Source organism: Malaclemys terrapin, chromosome 3, assembly GCF_027887155.1.
Source record: "Malaclemys terrapin pileata isolate rMalTer1 chromosome 3, rMalTer1.hap1, whole genome shotgun sequence".
Classification (NCBI taxonomy): domain Eukaryota; kingdom Metazoa; phylum Chordata; order Testudines; family Emydidae; genus Malaclemys; species Malaclemys terrapin.
In genome coordinates, this window is record NC_071507.1 from 163,647,401 (window position 1) to 163,669,724 (window position 22,324).

General features: G+C 46.4%; 1 protein-coding gene across 9 annotated transcripts in view; it reads left to right on the plus strand.

Moving 5' to 3' along the window:
* Positions 1-22,324, plus strand: part of CILK1 (ciliogenesis associated kinase 1) — a 56,191-nt gene that overhangs the window by 13,940 nt on the left and 19,927 nt on the right. For all 9 annotated transcript variants that reach the window (XM_054023031.1, XM_054023029.1, XM_054023034.1 and 6 more), the window contains 6 exons: positions 10,467-10,521; positions 11,596-11,717; positions 14,795-14,874; positions 18,925-19,057; positions 20,585-20,756; positions 21,935-22,102. In XM_054023031.1, coding sequence (XP_053879006.1) covers positions 10,467-10,521; positions 11,596-11,717; positions 14,795-14,874; positions 18,925-19,057; positions 20,585-20,756; positions 21,935-22,102 — 730 coding nt within the window. The remainder of the gene's footprint in view (positions 1-10,466; positions 10,522-11,595; positions 11,718-14,794; positions 14,875-18,924; positions 19,058-20,584; positions 20,757-21,934; positions 22,103-22,324) is intronic.

A 22,324-nucleotide genomic window follows, 5' to 3' on the forward strand; every position in this document is an offset into this window, starting at 1 on the left:
GCACGGTTTTCTAATAGATTACATTTTCTATGTGGAGTGAAATGGCACTTGTGGACACTCCCCAAATGTTTCTGCCAGTCAAAACTAGTCTTTACTAATGTGTAGACATATAACACTACGGAGACTACAGTGGCATAACTATGTTGGCGTAACTATCCAGTATAATTCCTTAATGTTGACCCCGCCTATACTGATGGTAGGGTTTATGCCCTCAGTGTAGGAATACCACCTCCATGAACAATGGTAGCTATGCCAGTGGATGTATTCTCCCCACAACATTGCTGTGTCTACACTAGGGGGTTAGGTTGGCATAGCTATGTCAGTCGGGTGTATATTTTTCATACACCCAACCAAAGTAGCTAAGTCAACCTAACTTTTAAGTGCAAGTCAAGCCTTCATTTCCTCAGGTGAATTGGCAAAGTCAGGTGTACACAAACCCTTGAAAGGATAAAGACTCAAATGAATTTACCTCCCCCCCCCCCCCCCACCTCCCAATACCATAAATGCTTTGTTTCCTGTTTCAAGAGTTAAATGTGTTCTCTCTGTAACAGATGGAAACATTCTGTCCTGAACATTTAGCCCTTATTGTTGCTCCTTGGGTGTCAAGACTATTCATCTGGAAAGCATTTCTTACCGTTTCCATAGCAGAATGATCCAAATCATATACACTCACTGCGCCAAATTCTTGGTATAACCGTGAAGTAACTGTTTTTTGACAATGGAGTTATTCTATATTGACACACTGGTGTAAGTCTGGTAACTGAGGGCAGAAATTGGCCCCATGTTCACAAAGCTCCTATTGACTGAGAGTTTGTGTGGAGCAGGTTTCTGGTTCTGGGTCAGATGTTTTGTTGCTTGTAGAACAGCAATTCTCAACTGGGGGTCTGAGAGCCCTTTCAAGAGGGCTGTGGGGCCCTGCGGCTTGAGCCCCAGCACCCCTGTGGGGCTGAAGCCCTGATCCCTGGGGCCCCCCGTAGGGCTGAAGCCAGGAACAGCGGTTCTGAATCCTGGAGCCCTGAGCCCTGGTGCTCCCCATGGGGCAGAAGCCGAGTCCCTGGGCAGAGTTGGGAGGCATGGAGGGTGTTGCCCCCTGAACTGCACCCCCCCCCCATCTCCTCTTTCTCTTCCCATCCCCTGACCAGGTCAGAGGAGGGAAGCTGGAGCCAGGGAGTGCGGGACGGCTGCTGCTCTGGCTGGTCCCATGGAGTAGGTAGTCACAGAGTCCTTTTGTCTCCTGGTGCCTGAGGTTGAAGCTGCTCCTTCAGCTCCCAGCCCCCTTTGCTCATGCAGAGGCAACCGGTAAGAGCCGCCTGGGTGGGGGGACCTGGGTCTGTGGCTGTCAGAGCTCTCTGGGAACCAGGACCGCAGGGGAGCCCTCCTGGCACCAGGGTGGATTTGATTTAAATCAAATGGATTTAAATCATGATTTAAATCACTACTCAGGAAGACTCGATTAAATCATGGATTTCTACATAAAAGTTCATTCTTGTTGGTTATTATAACCTTAACACTAGGGTTACCATATTCTGTGCCTCCAAATGGAGGACACTCCACGGCCCCCAGCCCCGCCCATACCCCCGCCCCAACCCCGCCCCCTCCCCAAAGTCTCCGCCCCCTCCCCTGCTTCCCGCGAACATTTGATTCGCGGGAAGCCTGAAGCAGGTAAGGGGGGTGTGGGGGGGAGGAGGCACGGCCCAGGCTGGCCCCCCGGCAGCTCCAGCCTGGGTCGGCTCGGGCCCTGGGGTGCCGGCCCCAGCCGACCACCCCCGGCCCGCCCAGCACTGCCGGCCCCCGGCGGCCCAGCGCACCCCCGGGCTCCCCGCGGGCCCGGCTGACCGGCTCCCCGCGGGCCTGGCTGACCGGCTCCCCGCCGGCCCAGCTGACCGGCTCCCAGCCCAGACCCCGGCCCGGCACCGCACCCCCGGCTCCCCGTCCGGCCACGCGCCCGGCCCGGCACTGCGCCCCTGGTTCCCGGCCCGGCACCATGCCCCCGGCCCCGCACCGCCGGCCCCGGCCGAGCACCACCCAGCCCTCCCGATTTTCCCGGACATGCCCGGCTTTTGGGGATTTCCCCCCGGACGGGGATTTGAGCCCCCAAAAGCCGGACATGTCCGGGAAAATCCGGACGTATGGTAACCCTACTTAACACACACATTCTTCACAACTCCGAGATAGATGTAGGTTTCATTTTTAGAAGGTACACACTATACATTTTTTTTTTTTTAAGTGATTTATTTTGAAAACTTTTCAGATTAGTTTTACAGCTATATCAGAAAATAAATGATTGGTTATTTCATTTACCAAAGGCAATTGAATTGGATAGTTCACCTCCCAGTGACATATATATATATATATATATATATATAATCTCTATATATCTGCTTCCAACAGGTTAATCATAAATATTTGTAGGATTTTCTTGCCATGCTGTATTAGGAGGAGAACATCACTAAACAGACATTTAAATTGTTTGTTTTAACTAAAAAACAATGTTATGTATTCTGGATTTTTTTCTTCAACAGCAAACATATAATATTTTAACAAAACAAGCATATGAATTTTTTAATTTAAACATTCAAGTTTTTTAAAACCAGGTTTGTTTTTGTTAATATTGTTTTTGACTAATAGTTAAATGAAATATTTAAAAAAAATTAAATAGACTATGCCAGCCAGGTCAACATGAGAAACTTAAAATATTGGCTTCTGCAGCTAACTCAGTCGTCTTCACCTTCATTTTCCTGTTTGTTCATAATCTGGAAAAGAAAAAAGCTTTCCTGCTTTTTCAGGTCCCAAACAATTTCTCAAATTTGGAGTGAATTAGTCCAAAGGAAGAAAATATTCTTTCTGCACTGGCAGAAGAAGCTACTGCTATTAAAAGTAGATTATCATGTCAACAGTCTCTGAATCCAAGTGCTTAAGTGACTTCCACCAGTTCACTGGTGTGATTTTCTTTAAAACATCATCAGCAAACATATTTCTTGAATGGTTCTTATTCCCAAACTGGGTCTCTTTTACAGCCTGCTGCCATTATTGTTTTTTCCTTCTAGTGAGAGAATGGCATGGTATATCTCAAATCAGAAAGACCTCAAGACTTCTGGAACATGCTGCTCAAACAGTTTCACTTTTGTTTCTACTGCCTGTCCCTCCCTTCGCATTTATCTCCAGACTTCTCCTTGTCCAGATCTATTCCGCTCCCAAAAATCTTTTATTCATTGAACTTTTTGAAACTTTGCACTTTTAGAGAGAGGTAAGGGATTGACTCTGTGTACACAAATTTGCAGAGGGATAATAGGGTTGAGGTCTGTTATTTCTCACCTCTAAATAAATAAATATTTAAAAACATTTTTGCTGTTAACAAGCATGTCATCTCTGGAGACACCAAATCCACAGTTTGAGAACCTCAAAACTAAGTATCTCTGATGGTATCTTCTAGACTGAGCACTGAGTCCCACTGGGTAGATAGAAAGATTATTTAGGTTAATCTATACAGAAGCCCCTGGAACCCCAATAAGATTGTGTCCCTAATCCATGAACTATTGGAACTCATTTACAAAACTTTTCTTAAACATTGTCTCATAGTATAGAATTAGTAATCCCTATTCCATGATGAGATACATTATAGCTCAAAAATATCTTAATTAAAACTATCTTTAGATAGGTTTTTTCCCTCCAAAAAGCATTTTATAAAAAAAAAAATCTGATTTTATGTATTTATTTATTAAATCATTGTGGGGGGTTTTTTGTTTGTTTTTGTTTTTAATCCACCCTGGCTGGCACACAGCCCTTAGTGCACCCCTCCCTGTCAGCACACAACCCCTAGCTACCCCATCCCTGCATCCTAAGCGGTTTTCAAACTTTTTAGTGCTGAGCCCCCCACCTTTTTGAGTTACGATTTATTTTGGTTGCATTTCCCTCCCCCTCCTCCCCCCGGGAAAAAAAAAAAAAAAAAAAAAAGACAGGCTAGGTGGCTTCCTGAGGTGAATTGGGAGGTGGAGGCCGCAATCCCTCTGTGGACCCCACCATGCATAGCTGGCTCAGGCTGCGCTGGCCTCTGCCCTCCCCCTCTTCCCCCCCCCCCTGAAATAGAAGTCAAACTACACCTTATGCCCAAAGTCCCTGCCCCTGAGGCCCCCCGGCCCCTGCTGGGCCCTGCAGTTTTTATAGCATGTGGGGCGGGGGGCTCAGAAAGAAAAAGGTTGAGAACCCCAGTTGTAGAAGACTAATCCTCTACTTTACTTTAATAAATTTAAAAAAAAAAAGTGTTGTAGCATAGAGACAGCCTGAGGCTTTCACAGTGCTTGTCTAGCCATGTTAAAGACTGCTGAAGCTGTGTTTTCACTAGGGGAAGAAAGGTGTATTTTTATGTGTTAAACTAACCCATTTTACATTCTAGTGAAGACACATGGTAACTCTACTTAGGGGTTTACCTCAACCAGCTAATATGGGTTAAAACTACAACTGTCTTGTCTTCACTACAGTGTAACATAGATTACTTCTAACCCATATAAAGTAATGTTGGACAGCTGTTGTCCACCATTGATGTAGCCACCACAGCTGTAGCATGGTTTCCACGTCCAACTTGTGTAGTGTGCTTTTTGCTATCCAAAGCCTTGATAGCAACTACTTCCCTTTGAGGCTTCATCATAATGCCAAACAAAACCTGTGGAACAAACCAGCACAGTGGAAGAAGTGATAGCCAAAAGCATGGCATCTTCAGGCACAAGGCAGTCACTGCAAAACAAACCAAGCCAATTGGAATGATATATATTTTAAATCAAAATGCCAAGTTGCTTTCCCCAAGTTGAAAAATGCCTGCAGTAACAGTTAGTGATTCTGTAATGAGGTGACAAAGCTCTTGTGTGCACACACACACTGTCTACTATGGAAATTAAAGAAATGAGCATGCTTTACTTAACACACTATTTTTACACAGTTGTAACATGGTAAATACTATTACAGGTTGGAAGTAAAGAGTGAACAATCTCTATGAAACTGGCTGTGTTTAAAGCAATATTGTTTAATAGGTTGGGGAGAGAGGCCAAAGTGGACAAGAAAACAGGTCTCGGTGAAGTTAGTGGGGGAGAGAATCTTTTTGGGGAGGGGGCAATTAAAAAGCGTGGGGAAACCTAGACACTGAAAAGTGAAGACATTGAGGAATAGAAGAGGGGGGAAAGGCATAGAGGGCACAAGAAGAAATCAAGGTGCAGAAAAGGAGGAAATAGCGAGGGAAAGGAGGAACAAAAATAGACCTTGTTATAAAAGCGTGGAGGGTTATTTATTTATTTTTTTTAAATATACTTGTTTTGCTCAACATTTTGAAACTTAGTTAACTGTTAGAGCTTGGTTGTTTTGTAAACCGCTTATTTCCTTTGGCTTCATGTGGGGCCCAAAGTCACTTACCTTGAATTGTAGGGTGTTTTCTTAATGCTATTTACAATGCTGTACAAGAATACCTTTTTTTTTGTATACTAAGGCCTGGTCTACACTAGGCGTTTATGTCGAAGTTAGCGCCGTTACATCGAATTAACCCTGCACCCGTCCACACCGCAAAGGTATTTAGTTCGACATAGAGGTCTCTTTAATTCGACTTCTGTACTCCTCCCCGACGAGGGGAGTAGCGCTAAATTCGACATGGCCATGTCGAATTAGGCTAGGTGTGGATGGAAATCGACGCTAATAGCTCCGGGAGCTATCCCACAGTGCACCACTCTGTTGACGCTCTGGACAGCAGTACGAGCTCGGATGCTCTGAACTGCCACACAGGAAAAGCCCCGGGAAAATTTGAATTTGAATTCCTTTTCCTGTCTGGCCAGTTTGAATCTCATTTCCTGTCTGGACATCGTGGCGAGCTCAGCAGCACTGGCAACGATGCAGAGCTCTCCAGCAGTGATGGCCGTGCAATCTCAGAATAGAAAGAGGGCCCCAGCATGGACTGATCGGGAAGTCTTGGATCTCATCGCTGTGTGGGGCGATGAGTCCGTGCTTTCCGAGCTGCGATCCAAAAGACGGAATGCAAAGATCTACGAGAAGATCTCTAAAGACATGGCAGAGAGAGGATACAGCCGGGATGTAACGCAGTGCCGCGTGAAAATCAAGGAGCTGAGACAAGGCTACCAGAAGACCAAAGAGGCAAACGGACGCTCCGGATCCCATCCCCAGACATCCCGTTTCTACGAGGCACTGCATTCCATCCTCGGTGCGGCCGCCACCACTACCCCACCAGTGACCGTGGACTCTGAGGATGGGATAGTGTCCACGGCTGGATCCTCGGACATGTTAGCGGACGGGGAAGATGAGGAAGGAGATGAGGAGGACGAGGCAGTCGACAGCGCTCACAACGCTGATTTCCCCGACAGCCAGGATCTCTTCATCACCCTTACAGAGATCCCCTACCAACCCTCCCCAGCCGTTACCCCGGACACAGAATCTGGGGAAGGATCAGCCAGTAAGTGTTGTAAAAATCTAAACATTTATTTGTAACAGAACAGGAATATTAACAATTTAAAAAATGGGTTTCTCATGATTAGTTTGATTAGCTTAACGGTTCAGTCATGGGCAGTGCAACTATTGAAAAAAAATCTAGCAATGTCCGGTTTTGCATGATTGTCCTGCCCAAGCCGCTCTACTGGTTAGTCACTGCTACAGCAGCTACAGTAAAATGCGGTCTATATGTCCGGGGATGGAGCAGAAATCCTCCTGTGACATCTCGAGGAAGCTCTCCTGGAGGTAATTGGAAATCCGCTGCATTAGGTTCTTGGGGAGAGCGGCCTTATTGGGTCCTCCGTAGTAGGACACGTTGCCACGCCACGAGACTATCAAGTACTCTGGAATCATTGCTCTGCACAGCATGGCGGCATACGGCCCTGGTCTTTGCAGGCTTTCCCGGAGCATTCTCTCTTTCTCGCTGTCAGAGATCCTCATGAGGGTGATGTCGCTCATGATGACCTGCTTTGAATGAGGTAGGGGAATGTTAGTGTTGGGACTGCTTTGCCGTTCCTTTACAGAACTGTAACCGCTGGTTTGCAGCCACGCGGTGGAGGCGGGAGAGGGGCAGCCGAAAGGGATCGTTCCCGGGGACAGCCGCGAGGGTGTGGGACAGGAGCAGACTTCCTGCTTGCCGAATTGCTGGCAGCAGGGACTGACATTGATTTCAATGTGAAATGAGGCCATTGCTAATATTAAAGTTTTAAGCTGCCACAAGTCTACGGCTTACCATGTCTGCCTGCAACAGAAATTCCGTTGTCCTGACACGGTTCTCAAATGTGCTGTGCAAGACCCCAGGCACTGAATGCGAAGGCCGAGAATTCGACCTTGTGCTGAGTGCGCATGTGAGAGGTGCTGTGCATGGTCTTGTTAACAGAGAAAGACTATGTTCTTTGTTCACAACTACATTTATCTTTCTGAGGAATTCACTCCCTTTTTCCCATTCCCACAGCCCCATCTGCGACTGTCTCACAACCTAGCCTGTCATCACACTCCCAGAGGCTAGCGCGGATTAGGCATAAGAAGAAGAGGACACGGGAGGACATGTTCTCGGAGCTTATAGCCTGCTCCAGAGCCCAGGCAGCACAGCAGACCCAGTGGCGGGAGAACTTGACCCGAATGCACCAAGCCAACATGGATCGGGAGGAGAGGTGGCGTCAGGAAGACCAGCAGGCGACTCAAACCCTGCTTGGACTAATGAGGGAGCAAACGGACACGCTCCGGCGCCTTGTGGATGTTCTGCAGGAACGGAGGCAGGAGGACAGAGCCCCGCTGCAGTCCATCTCTAACCGCCCTCCCCCGCCACCAAGTCCCATACTCCCCTCACCCAAAGTGCACAGAAGGAGAGGCGGCAGAGTCCCTGCTAACTCTCACTCCACCCCTGCAGAGAGCTCGAGCAGCAGAAGGCTCTCATTCCCCAAAATTTGACAAGTTCTTTCCTTCCCGCCTGACACAAGCCCCCGTCCAAGTTTCACTTTCCCAGTTCCATGTTTGGTTGATAATAAAAAATACGTTTCTGTTAACTACTGTTTCCATCATGTTCTTTTGCAGGAGGGGGGGATAGGGGGTTGGTAATTCGACAGGACAGTCACCTTTGGCAGGGTATATAGTCGGGGGCAGGCACAGCAGCAGGGCACATACATAGTGCAGTGATGCAGTGACTAGTTACCCTGGTTAGTCTGGGAGGTTGTTTTCATGTTATGTGGTGGGGGGTGGGTTGCTCTGTGACTTTGTGGCAGGGGAGGGCAGTTACAGATCTTAAGCGGCGGTCCTTAGGCAGGATCACAGAGCCACACAGCAGGGGATCTGTAACCGTCCTCCCCCTGCCACAAAGTCACATAGACCCCCCCATACACACAGTCCCTATCAGGAGGGGTGACAGGCTCCGTTGAAACAACCATCCCACCGCAGCGGAGCCTGTCAATCCTTGAGTTTAGAAGCTGCATTCGCGCCACTACAGTACACCCGCTCCGCACCACAGTCTGCGTCCCAGTTTTAAAAAATTCCCGCGAATACAGTATTAAAGAAAACGGTGTGCTTTAACAAAGTAGAACTATTTTTATTTTGAAATGTGTGTTGGAAGTGGGGTGAAGGGGGTATGTAACTGGATAGGATAGTCAACATTAACTGGGCAAAGAAATGGGGGCAGGTTTAGCTTCTCAATACACAAACTTTAAAGTCACAGGTTACCCTGCTCACTCAGGAACTTTGCTTTCAAAGCCTCCCGGATGCACAGCGCTTCCCGCTGGTCTCTTCTAATCGCCCGGCTGTCTGGCTGTGAGTAATCAGCAGCCAGGCTATTTTCCTCAACCTCCCACCCCGCCATAAAGGTCTCCCCCTTGCTCTCACAGAGATTGTGGAGCACACAGCAAGCTGCAATAACAATGGGGATATTGGTTTCGCTGAGATCACAGCGAGTCAGTAAGCTTCTCCATCTCCCCTTGAGACGGCCAAAAGCACACTCCACCACCATTCTGCACTTGCTCAGCCGGTAGTTGAAGAGTTCTTTTTCAGTGTCCAGGGCGCCAGTATAGGGCTTCATGAGCCAGGGCATTAGCGGGTAGGCTGGGTCCCCGAGGATGACTATAGGCATCTCCACATCCCCAAGAGTTATTTTGTGGTCCGGGAAGTAAATACCTTGCTGCAGCCGTCTAAACAGACCAGAGTTCCTGAAAACACGAGCGTCATGAACCTTGCCCGGCCATCCCACGTAGATGTTGGTAAAACGTCCCCTGTGGTCCACCAGTGCTTGCAGCACCATGGAAAAGTAGCCCTTTCTGTTAATGTACTGGCTGGCCTGGTGTTCCGGTGCCAGGATAGGGATGTGAGTTCCATCTATGGCCCCACCGCAGTTTGGGAATCCCATCGCTGCGAAGCCATCTATGATCGCCTCCACGTTTCCCAGGGTCACTACCTTTGGCAGCAGTACATCAACGATTGCCTTGGCTACTTGCATCACAACAACCCCCACGGTAGATTTGCCCACCCCAAACTGGTTCGCGACTGACCGGTAGCTGTCTGGCGTTGCAAGCTTCCACAGGGCTATGGCCACTCGCTTCTGGACAGTCAGGGCTGCTCGCATCCGGGTGTCATTGCGCTTCAGGGCAGGGGACAGCAACTCACAAAGTTCCAGGAAAGTTCCCTTCCGCATGCGAAAGTTTCGCAGCCACTGGGATTCATCCCAGACCTGCAGCACTATGCGGTCCCACCACTCAGTGCTTGTTTCCCGTGCCCAGAATCTCCTTTCCACGGCATCAACATGACCCATTGCCACCGTGATGTTCTCGGCGCTGGGTCCCCTGCTTTCTGAGAGGTCTGTGCTACTCTCAGACTTCAGGCCATCACCGCGTTGACGTAGCCTCCTCGCCTGACTTTTCTGCATCTGCCTCAGGGAAAGGTGTATGATAAGTTGCGAGGCGTTGAGAGCGGCCACAACTGCAGTGATGGTTGCAGCAGGCTCCATGCTCGCAGTGCTGTGGCGTCCACGCTGTCACTGACTAGAAAAGTGCGCGAACTGATTTCCCGCCGGCGCTTTCAGGGAGGGAGGGCGGGAGTTATGGACGGATGACGACAGTTACCCAAAAGCACCCTGGACACCTTTTTTTTACCCAGAAGGCATTTGCGGCTCCACCCAGAATTCCAATGGGCAGCGGGGACTCCGGGAACTGTGGGATAGCTGACCACAGTGCACCACTTCCAATGTCGACGCTTTCCCCGTTAGTGTGGACTCACAAAGTCGAATTACTGTCCTTAGTGTGGACACACACGTTCGACTTTGCAATATCGATTCCAAAAATTCGATTTAAGTAAAATCGAACTACTCTCGTAGTGTAGACAAGGCCTAACTCCCATATAGCACCTTTCATCTAGAGATGTAAAGTGCTTTGACAGAAGGGGAAACTGAGGTGCAGAGACTTATGGAGTTCAGACTGTAATGGCACTGACTGTGTTATTTCTCTTTTTTTTCCCCTCTGCTTCCACAGGATGAAGAGAAAGTTCTACTCTTGGGAGGAATGCATGAATCTTCGAGAGGTTAAGGTACTTGTTAATTCCAAGGATGGTTATTTTTCACCCCAGCATTTACAAGGCCTTTTACATTAGAACAGTTCTCCCTGGTGTTTCTAGGTAACATAGACCCATTCTAGCTCTGAGAAGAGCCTCCTTAGCAGTCCCTGCAGTAAGAGCTGTGGAGTATGTTTGTGATAGCTTTGCCGTTTCCTCATTCTTCCTTAAAACTATCACATGCTGTTTTGTAGTAATGCTAAAAACTATTGATTGTAGACAACTGGTGCCAGATTGTAGCTGGTGGGGAGCAGGCTCCTGCCAGCAAATCTGCAGTCAGCAGCAGCTGCCCAAGGGAGAAGATAGCCATCTGAATTCTGGCTGTTCCTATGGCAGGGCTGCACTGCAAGAATTCTAACAGGAACTGGGAGTAGCATTGCAGTATGGATTTGAAGGTTATACGCCCTTCATTACCAACAGCATCTGTGCATACACTCCTCCTTTCCACGCAAGGTAGTCCTGTTCCTGGATAATTAGACCAGAGACACAAATAATGCAGCTCCAACAGCGTAGTGTCAGTGGGAGCACAAGTGTAGAAAACTTTAATCACATCTCTTCTAGCCCCGCTTAAAGCAGGATTTGTCTATGCTGTTTCTACCACTGGTTATCAAAAAGGTGGGAAATTTTTAGAGGGAAAAGACCTACAGGTGCATTAAGGACTTAGCTCACTCCAAAATCTGATCTGGCTTCTGGCAGCATAGGTGCACAAGTAGAGTGGAAGATCCTCCAGTGAGAAGTTGTGTTGGGAGAAGACGCAGCCAATCCAATGTGTAACAGTGAGTCAGTTGGGTGTGTCTAACTGGCAAGCTTAGCACAATTCAAAGCCAATATGTTGGCACAAATCAGCCTGCACACATAACTCAGAGCACTTGCAAATGTATATGTCAATTGCTTTCTTAGGAAATCTGGTCTTTAAATCTGTAGCGACCTGCTACTTAAACAATTAAACAGCATTTCAGTTTAGCTTGTGCAACAAGGGCTTCAAGGTAAGTGACATGGAATCCTTCCTTATAACAGTGTGTTACATTCTTTTGTATTTTGTGCTTCTAGTCTTTGAAGAAATTAAACCATGCCAATATAGTAAAACTGAAAGAAGTTATCAGGGAAAATGATCATCTTTATTTTGTGTTTGAATACATGAAGGAAAATCTTTACCAATTGATGAAAGAAAGGTATGTAAATTACATCATAAACACATTCCTGATACAAACTTAACTATAACAGTAATGAGTTCATTTCTTAGCTGTCTTTGACATCCATGTCTTTTAAAGGTTGCAGTTATATTTAGCCTCTAAACACAATCTTTGTTTAAAGTTGTATATTACAGTAGAAAATGTGGCTCTTGCTCTATTTAAGGGCCCAGCTACATCAAGGATTTTTGCACCAGTGTAACTATATCTGATGCAAACCCCCAATGTGCTCACATTGCACCAGTGTAAAGCAAAGCAAGTTACATTGGTACAAGCCCCTCTTCATATGGATGCAGCTCAGGGATGTACTAGGAATTTTCATTGGTATAGCAAAACCAGTGTAAAACTCCCTAATGTGGACAAGTCCTTAGTAGAGGTCAACTGATAGGCCAGGCTTTCGTAAATTGAAGACCAAGTTCTAGAACATATTTGTCGCTTTGAATGTACAGGTACTGCAATTGCATACACAAACTAGGCATTTGAGCATACGCAAATGGATATTTAGAAACTAAAATGACATTTTGGTTGCACATGTGGCCACTATGCATGCACAGGTATGGTCAGGTGGACAAATGTGTTTTAGACCTCAGGCCTTTGTTGTATGAAGTTCTGTACCTCAAGAAAATGAATACTTATTTTACAATACTGTCATAGGCTACCCCCTTGGGCCCCTTTCTCTGATGTCCTTTCCTGAATGCTGACATATCTCTAGAATTGGTTTGGGGGTGGTCCTCCAGCCGTATATTTTAGAGACTGCACCTTCTTCTGGGGGCATAAAGCAATCCAAATGAAACAGGCAAACAAAATAATCCTCCTGCCCTCAAAATGGTCCACTGCTGTTCTCCATGAGGGGAGTAGTCTCAGGGGGCTGGGAACCCAGATCCCCTTCACAGAGTGTCTATAGGCCAGCTCAACCACCCCAGGCTCTAAAGAATACAGCAAAGCAAAGATGACCCCTCTACTTCTTCAGAGGCTTTTCAGTAGCTTTGCTAATAACCAGCCTGTGCTCTGTGGTCTAGCTCCGCTTACATCAAATTGCCATCCTGCACTGCGCTTGGATCCTCCCTTTTAGGGATCTGCCCCTCTCAAAGGTTGGCAGGCCTTACAGATGTGCTGGGTTGTGGCTGATTGTACCCCCGAGAGCTCCTTATCCTCTTCCTGACTGGGATGGGGACCTGCCCCACCACGAATACAAATTATTCTTATATGGCTATTAGCCAGGACGGGTAAGGAATGGTGTCTCTAGCCTCTGTCTGTCAGAGGGTGGAGATGGATGGCAGGAGAGAGATCACTTGATCATTGCCTGTTAGGTTCACTCCCTCTGGGGTACCTGGCACTGGCCACTGTCGGTAGATAGGATACTGGGCTAGATGGACCTTTGGTCTGACCTGGTATGGCCTTTCTTATGTTCTTATGTATCTCAGAATGCTTTTTAGAAAGGATCTATGGATTCTACATACTAATGGAAACAAAAGGGCATGATACTGAGTTGCACATGTGCATTCGGGAATGTTATAGTGCAGAAAATATTGCATGGTAGAAATCCTGCAAAATGATTAAGAATTTTTAAACATAAACCTGTTAAACTCTGATCATTTCTTTAGACCTAAACTGTCAATTTTTACACATTGGAGGGGTGAGAAAAGAGACTCAACTCTATTCCACTACAGTTTAAAATGGAAGTCTGACTAGTTGCTGACCTCACTTTTAAAATATGTGATGGGCTGAATGAGTTTAAGGGAGGGATCAAGTACAGGAAGTTAAAGAATGTACAGGCCTCTCCTTTCACTACTGGTAGGCTCTTTTCAGGGAATTCTGTCACTGATCTTTTCAAGGCTACTGCCCTGCCTACTGAAATGCCTTGGGGCTGCAGGTGCTTATCACTTAGCCCATGGGTAGGGTTACCATACGTCCTCTCTTTCCCGGACATGTCCGGCTTTTCGGCAGTCAAACCCCCGTCCGGGGGGAATTACCAAAAAGCCGAACATGTCCGGGGAAAATGGTGGCTCTGCTCCTCCCCGACTCTTCGGCTCTGTTTAAGAGCCGGGCTGCCCGAGCGCTACCGGCTTCGGGCAGCCCCCGTGCCTCCGGACCCTGCGCCGCCGGAGCCCGGGAGGGGAAGTGCCCAGCTGGGGGCGCAGGGTCCGGAGGCATAGGGGCTGCCCAAAGCGCGAGCGCTACCGGCTTCACGGTTTGCCGGGCAGCCTCCAGACCCTGTGCCCCCGGCTGGGCGCTTCCCCTCCCGGGCTCCAGCTGCGCTGGGGAAGCGCCGGCTGGGGGCGCAGGGTCTGGGGGCTGCCCGGCAAACTCTGAAGCCGGTAGCACTGGGGCAGCCCTTTCCCCCTGGCTGGGAGTGGGAGGGAGGAGGGGGCGGAGTTAGGGTGGAGAAGGGGCGGAGTTGGGGCGGGGCTAGGGGTGGGGAAATGGGCGGGGCCAGGGCCCGTGGAGGGTCCTCTTTTTTTTATTTATGAGATATGGTAACCCTACCCATGGGTCTTGATCTTCCTTTCCTCAATAGCAAGGGCTATCATATACCTGCTGCCCTGGCAAATCCTCTTGGAGGCCATTGCAAGGGGAACTGCCCCTGCTCTGATATTAATAGCAGTGGGGAGGGTTACCTTCATGAAGCCAGAAAAGACTGTAAAGAGAAGCCCCATACCAAGTAAAATGTCTAATATCGCATATGGCAGAAGTGAGATCATTGGGAAAAGAACAGTGAAAAGCATTCTACTGAGATGGACTCTCTCTGAATCCCTGCAGTGTTGTGGGATGTGCCTGAGGCATTCTCTTTTGTTTTAAGTCTTACATCATGTTGTTCAATTTATTGACTAGCTTTTTTACTTGCAGCATTTGGTATCAAAGGTAGCTTAAATACCACAGGATATGGCAGTGAGCATAAAGACTGCACAGCTCTTGTTGAAAAGCAAAGTACACTGCTTACAACTGCTTTTCTAGCTGTTCTAACTGTTCCTTTTCCTGTAGGTGCCTAAGAAATGATAAGAAACTCCCTGTCTCACTGCATCAGTAACTTTTTTTTTTCTTTATTTTTTACCCTACAGAAACAAACTGTTTCCTGAATCTACAGTTAGGAATATTATGTATCAGATCCTGCAAGGGCTTGCATTTATCCATAAACATGGTAGGCTGTATTTTGGCTCTAAATATTTTTAACTGAAGCAAGATAGTGTCTGTGTGTTAGTTTTAAACTAAATAATAAAATTCCTCTGTTAAACGGAGTGATGGGGGCTATTCATAGGAGATGGGCTGTTCACTTTCAGGTCATTGATTCCAAGTTGGGCAAGGTTGCCAGTGACCACAAATAATTATCTGCTTGGTAGCCTGTGATGTTCAACTAATCTGGCAGCTTGTCCAGTTCCTAATGAATAAGATTCCACATCACAAAACTATCAGCACAACTGGCACTAATGGGCATCCTTGTTGACCATCCGAGAAAAGACCCCAAAGATTGGGCATGGAGACTAAAGCCTCTCCAGGCAGTCATTTCAGGTGAGGGCTACAGCATCTTGGTGGGACAGTGTGATAAGATTTGCACTGGTGCTAGCTGTGCTGTACCTGTTCTCTGGACAAACGAGGGTTTCTACCTCCAGAGTTTATAACTTGACACTTCTCATGACTTAAATTATGGGGGGAGAGAGGGTGTATGTATATATGTGTGAGATGTATTAATACATTATTACACGTATGGTAAAATATCCCTGTGATAAATAGCTTTGATAGTCTTACAATAACAATAAGAACTGACTTTGTTGGCCAGCCAACAAAAACAAGACCAATGTTTGAATCAAGCAATTATTTCTTTTAAATTTAGAGTTTGCTCTTAATGTTCCCCATGCATTGCAATACTGTCTTGTAAGTATATTAAAATTACAACAGTGGGTTCCAATCCTGCGAACCCTCCATAGGCAGAACACCATCAGTGGAGTTCTCGGGGTGGTGGGCTTACAGGAACCTTACAGTGGAAGAAAACACAAAATCATCACTGATAAAGTTTACAGATGATCCAAAAATTGGGAGAGTGGTAAATAATGAAGGATTGGTCACTGATTCAGAGTGATCTGGATCACTTGATAAACTGGTCTTAAGCAAACAATATGCATTTTAATATGGCTAAACATAAATGTACACCTTTAGGAGAAAAGAATGTAGGCCAAACTTACAGAAGGGGGGATTCTAACCTGGGAAGAAGTGACTCTGACAAAGATTTGGGGATCATAGTGGATAATCAGCTGAACATGAACTCCCAGTGTGATGATGTGACCGAAACTGCTAAAGCAGGCCTGGGATGCATAAACAGGGGAATCTCAAGTAGGAGTAAAGGGTTATTTTACCTCTGTACTGGTCACTGATGTAACGGCTGCTAGAAAATTATGTCCGGTTCTGGTGTCCACAATTCAAGAAGGATATCGATAAGTTGGAGATGGTTCTGAGAACCACAAGAATGATAAAAGGATTAGAAAACATGGTTTATAGTGCTGAGCTCAATCTATTTAGCTCAAGAGACGGTTAAGGCATGAATTGAGTACAGTCTATCTGTATGGGGAACAAAATATTTAATAATGGGCTCGTCAATTGAGCAGAGAAACATATAACACAATCCAATGGCTGGAAGTTGAAGCTAGAATTCAGACTGGAAATAAAGCATACAATTTAAAGGTGAGAATAATTAACCATTGGAAGAAGTTACAAAGGGTAAATGCTCCATCACTGACCATTTTAGAAAAATATCCAGTCTTGATTTAAAAAGATCATAGAACCATAGGGTTAGAAGGGACCTTGAGGGTTGTCTAGTGTAAACCCCTGCCAAGATGCAGGATCATCCAAGACTGATGGCAATCCAGATTCCTGTTGAAAACCTCCAGTGAAGAAGCTTCCATGACTTCCTGAGGCAATTTGCTCTATTGTCCAACTGTTCTTACAGTTAGGAAGTTTCCCTCAGATTTCATCTAAATCTGCTGTGTTGTTGTTTGAACCCATTGCCTCTTGTCCTGCCTCTGTGGCAAGAGAACAATCTCCTCCAACCCCCCCCCCCTCCCCCCCAGGAATGCTAGGATATACTCTAGGAACTACTTTAGAGAAGTTCTCTGGCTTCTGTTCTACAGGAGGTCAGACTAGATGATCACAATGGTCCCTTCTGGCCTTGGAATCTGAAAATTACCTAACATGCTTAGATTTTACTTTTATAAGATGTGTTCCTGCTAATGGCTTTATTCTCCTCCATTCTCATTAGTAGGCCTAAGACAGGGGTGGGCAAACTTTTTTTGGCCTGAGGGCCGCATCAGCTTTTGTAAATTGTATGGAGGGCCGGTTAGGGGAAGGAGGTTTGGGCCAGGCCACAACCCCCATCTGCGCGCCCCTCCCCTCCCCCCCGTTCCCTGACAGCCCCTCTGGGACCCCTGCCCCATCCACACACCCCCGCTCCCTGTCCCCTGACTGCCCGCAGACCCCCACCACCCCATCCAACCGCCTCTTTTCTGACGGCCCCTCCAGGGATCCCTGCCCCCATTCAACCCCGTTTTCCGCCCCACCCCCTGACTTTGACCCCAAACTCCCGTGCCCTCTATCCAACCCCCCCCCACCCCGCTCCCTGCCCCCCTTACCTCGCTGCCTGGAGCACCGATGACTGGTGGCATTACAGCCGTGCTTCCCAGCTGGAGTTGGGCCACGCCGCCGCTGCCGCCACCAGTACAGAGCACCGGGTCAGGGCGGGCTCTGCAGCTGCACTGCCCGAGGAGCTCACAGCCCCGCCGCCCAGAGCATTGCGGCGGAGCGAGCGAGCTGAGGCTGTAGGGGAGGGGCCAGGGGCTAGCCTCCTGAGCCAGGAGCTCAGGGGCTGGGTAGGATGGTCCCGCAGGCCATAGTTTACCCACCCTTGGCCTTAGACATACTCAAAGGGAAAAAAACCACAGAAAATCAAATACTTTAAAACGTTAATGTAAAATGAGCTGTGGACAGATGTCTTAAGTCCTCACTGGTACAACTTGGCAAAGAAAGCACAAGCATTCAGGATATTTTGTATCTCTGTCCTGCATATTCTTGCTGTACAAAATGTAACTAATCAGTCCTGGACAAACCACTGTATTGTTACGCTGATCTCCTGCACTCTGGATTTTAAATGATTTCTACCAAGATGTTGTGAATCAGTCACAAGGAAGAGTTGGAAGATTTTGCCACAACAGAGGCAATATGGTCTTGTGGCTAATAGCATAAGACTGCAAGTCCTGAGACTTGGGCTCTCTTTGTATTTCTGCAACAGAGAAACAAGTCACAAACTCTGTCTTAGTTTTCACTAACTGTAAAACACACACATACTGGATAATTTTTATAGCACAGTAAAACAAGTATATTGATTTTCTTTTCTTTTTTTTTCAGTTTCTTTGGTGCTTACTCAGATCCCTAAGCATCTTCCAAAACTTAAAACCCACAAACCAAAATTTTCAATAATGAACTTTAATCAGTTGTTCTAGCTACAAGTTTGCCAGTGAATAGACTGTCTCCTAAGCCATTCCATCCAACCATAACACAAAAATCCTACCTAAATCCTCCTTCAACCTCCAGTCACTCCATCTCTGAGATGACCCCCCACATACTCTGTCCCCTAATGCCTGCAAGAAAAGACAGGCTTTCCAGCATGCCTAGAAGTTTAAGAAATCTAGGCTTTGGCAGAGCAAGAAGGGAAGCAAATTCTATAGTGAAAGACTTCTTATGGTGAGCACTTTTCTAGCAACATTTGTATCCACTGTAGCTCAAGTGCCCCTGCCGCTTTCCACCATGGCTGGGAAGACAAACTTTTGTAAAGTGTTTAGAGATGCTTAGATGGAAGGAACTGAAATATAAAGAATAATCCCCCCCCCCCCCCCCCCCCACACACACACACAGAATTTTGCTTAAATTAAACTAGGGGGAGATTTTTGCTAGTTAAGTGCTCACCTATTAAAACAAAATAAAACTAACATTAAAATTGCACATCTTCCATTAACATTAAAGTACTTACCCTCATGGGCTGACTAAAATATGTAGACTAGCATGGTTAAGATTATTTAGACAGTTGTGACCTGCTGTTGGACCTGCAATAGTGGCAACTGAAGTGAAGAAATCTAGGTAGGAAAAAATAAAGGCTACAAATGGGTGTAAAACTGCAGTGCAGACTGATATTTAATTTGAATTGCAGGGTTCTTTCACAGAGACTTGAAACCTGAAAACCTCCTTTGCATGGGACCAGAACTTGTGAAAATAGCGGACTTTGGCTTAGCCCGAGAAATCCGATCTAGGCCTCCTTATACAGACTACGTATCTACAAGATGGTAAATGCAATGTAAATGTTTGGCTATGTTTTATGAAATTACATGTCTAGAAGTCATGCCTTTAGATAAGACAAAACTTTAACATAAGCTAAGGATAATGTCATTGTTGGTCTATAAAACCAGTGCATCACGTTTTTAATTTAGCATAATTAAAAGGCTTCAAAATGTGTAAGACAATGGATGTACAGACAAATGGCAGTAGCATCGCTGAAACGAATAGATACTGCTTAACCTACTGTGAATATGAAGAATAGTCTCCAGAAACAGCAGTGGTCAGAGGCCACCACAGTTACTATAGAGCAACTGAAAAGGCTGTTACAGCATTAGTAGTGCTGTTCTGGTTGGGCACTGAGAACTAGCATGGGGGTAGGGGAGAGAAGAGTTACTATAAAAGCAACCAGGGAAAAGGAAGACAAAAGAACCCAGTTTAATCAATGATTCCTGCCATCTGCCCACCTAATACTAACAGATGACCCCCACTCATCCTTCTAATCTTAAACCAAAAGCATTCATACTTTGTTAGCTTCCTTCATCAGCCTATGTGGGTGGCTGAGGCAAAACCGCATATCTTGCTTCAGCAAAGAGGAGTTGGCCGAACACATCTCTGAACTTTGAAATAAATTTGAATCTGAGACAAAAATTCATAGGTGGGAACAGTGGGGTTTTTTTTCCTGCTAAGCAGGGTTAGGACCTTGTCAGTGATGACCAAAATCTTCAGCATAGCTTGTGTTAAGTCCACTTTTTTTTTTTTTTTTAATGTTTTCACTGAAAATCAACTTTATAAAAAGCAATGAAAGTGGGAGGAAAATTGCCACACAACTTCAGTTGCTGAGAATAAATCTGTACTCTGTGCATAGGGCCCCATTCTGCAAAGTGCTTGGCCCTCTCTACTCTCATTGACTTCGTGGGAGTAGGAGTGCTGAGCATTCCCTCACAGGTTTGGGCCTTCAGCTCTTAAAATGCTTCATGATGTGCATTGTCTAAGAAATAATGGAAGGATGTGACGGGGCATTCTGGGAATATTGTGTGACTTCAAACCCTGACTCTAAAAAAGATACAGTCTTGTGCATTGAGTGGGGGTTGCTGGGAATTCTTTAAAGCAGGGGTCAGCAACCTTTCAGAAGTGGTGTGCCGAGTCTTCATTTATTCACTCTAATTTAAGGTTTCGTGTGCCACTCATACATTTTAACATTTTTAGAAGGTCTCTTTCTATAAGACTATAATACAATAGTTTAATTATATATGTAAAGTAAATAAGGTTTCTTAAACATTTTTTAAATGTTTAAGAAGCTTCATTTAAAATTAAATTAAAATGCAGAGCCCCCCAGACCGGTGGCCAGGTCCTGGGCAGTGTGAGTGCCACTGAAAATGAGCTCGCGTACCACAGGTTGCCTACCCCTGCTTTAAAGGATGCTTTCTGTCTCCAGCAAGGCAGGGAATGAAAAATCACGGCCTGGCCCACTTGAGGTAACCATGTTATGCAGTACTTGTTTGATTTGTGAATGCTATAAACTGTTGTTTTTATAGGTATAGGGCTCCTGAAGTTCTTCTGAGGTCCACCAGTTATAGCTCTCCCATTGATATCTGGGCTGTTGGCTGTATAATGGCAGAGGTTTACACATTAAGGCCTCTCTTCCCTGGTGCCAGTGAAATAGATACTATATTCAAGATTTGCCAAGTACTGGGGACACCGAAAAAGGTAGCTAAGTAAGATCCACATCTTCAATGTGTTGTTTAGTGCATCAATGATACTATGTCTAGGACAGGGGTGGGCAAACTACAGCCCGCAAGCCATTTTAAGCCGATCCGCGAGCTCCAGCCAGGGTGCCGGCTCGGGGGCCGCACCACATGGCTCCCAGAAGCTGCAGCATAGCCTCGCTCTGAGGGTTGGGGGCCACTCCACGTGTAGGAGCCAGAGTAGGGACTTGCCACTGCTTGAGGTAAGCACCACTCTGAGCTTGCATCCCTGAGCTTCTCCCCCCCCCCACCCCAGCCCCGATCCCCCTCCCAATCTCCAAATTCCTCAATCCCAGCACAGAGCACCCTCCTGCACCCCAAACCTCTCATCCCCAGCCCCACCCCAGAGCCCACACCCCCAGCTGGAACCTGCACCCCTGATTTCCCCCCCCCCCTTCCGCCATCCGAATTCCTCAGTTGCAGCCCAGAGCATCCTTCAACAACCCAAACTCCTCATCCCCAGCCCCATCCCAGAGTCCGAACCAGAGCCCTCACCTCTTCCCACGCCCTAACCCCAATTTTATCAGCATTCATGGCCCGCCATACAATTTCTATTCTCCGGTGTGGCCCTTAGGCCAAAAAGTTTGCCCATCCCTGGCCTAGGATATAAAATAGAATGTCACTTTATCCTATTCATGCTTGTTGTTGCCATAGTCCAGTACTGATCTCAGAGGTGAAATAACAAAACTTGTATTATCTGTGAGGTCAACAGTTAAAAATTGTATCCTTGAAAATTGTGACATTAGAAAAGACCTGTCCAGAAAGGAAGAATTTTATCAGATAACAATTGTTTAAAATATCCAATGTCCTTAGGCCCTTTCTATGGAATGAAAGTCTCATTTACAGTTGGGTGCACATGTCTGGTCTGGTTCAGTGGCCAGAACAAACGGGGGATGGACGGTCTCTTCTGCTCCCATTTCTGCCATTGATCTGGTGAATGCTCCTGTGTGGCAGGTTTCCTGATGTCTTTTTAAAAATAAAAAATAAAAAAAAATTGTCACAGCAGTGCTTCAAGGTTAATTAAGCCTGTAAAGAACTCTAAGATGGTTGATGAGAGGTGCTGAAAGTGAACAGTATTGGTACTTAGACATCAGAGCTCTTTATTGGGTTTTTCAGTGATCAGAATACTGATTCTTTCAGAATGACTGGCCTGAAGGCTACCAACTTGCAGGTACCATGAATTTTCGCTGGCCCCAGTGTGTACCTAACAACCTAAAGACCCTAATTCCTAATGCTGGCAGTGAGGCAGTTCAGCTCATGCGAGACATGCTACAATGGGACCCCAAAAAGCGACCAACAGCTAGTCAGGTTTGTTTTCCATTTTCTTTACTATGTCTTTGTGCAACTGATAGAGTGCAAGTAAATGCAACTATCTTGCCCCAGACTGTCATTAATTACCCTTGTGGCTGTAAATTGGAGAGGGTGGAGACAAGAGCCACAGGAATGATTAAAGGTTTAGAAAACATGCCTGATAAGACTCAAGGAGCTCAATTTGCTTAGCTTAATGAAGAGAAAATTAAGGGGTGACTT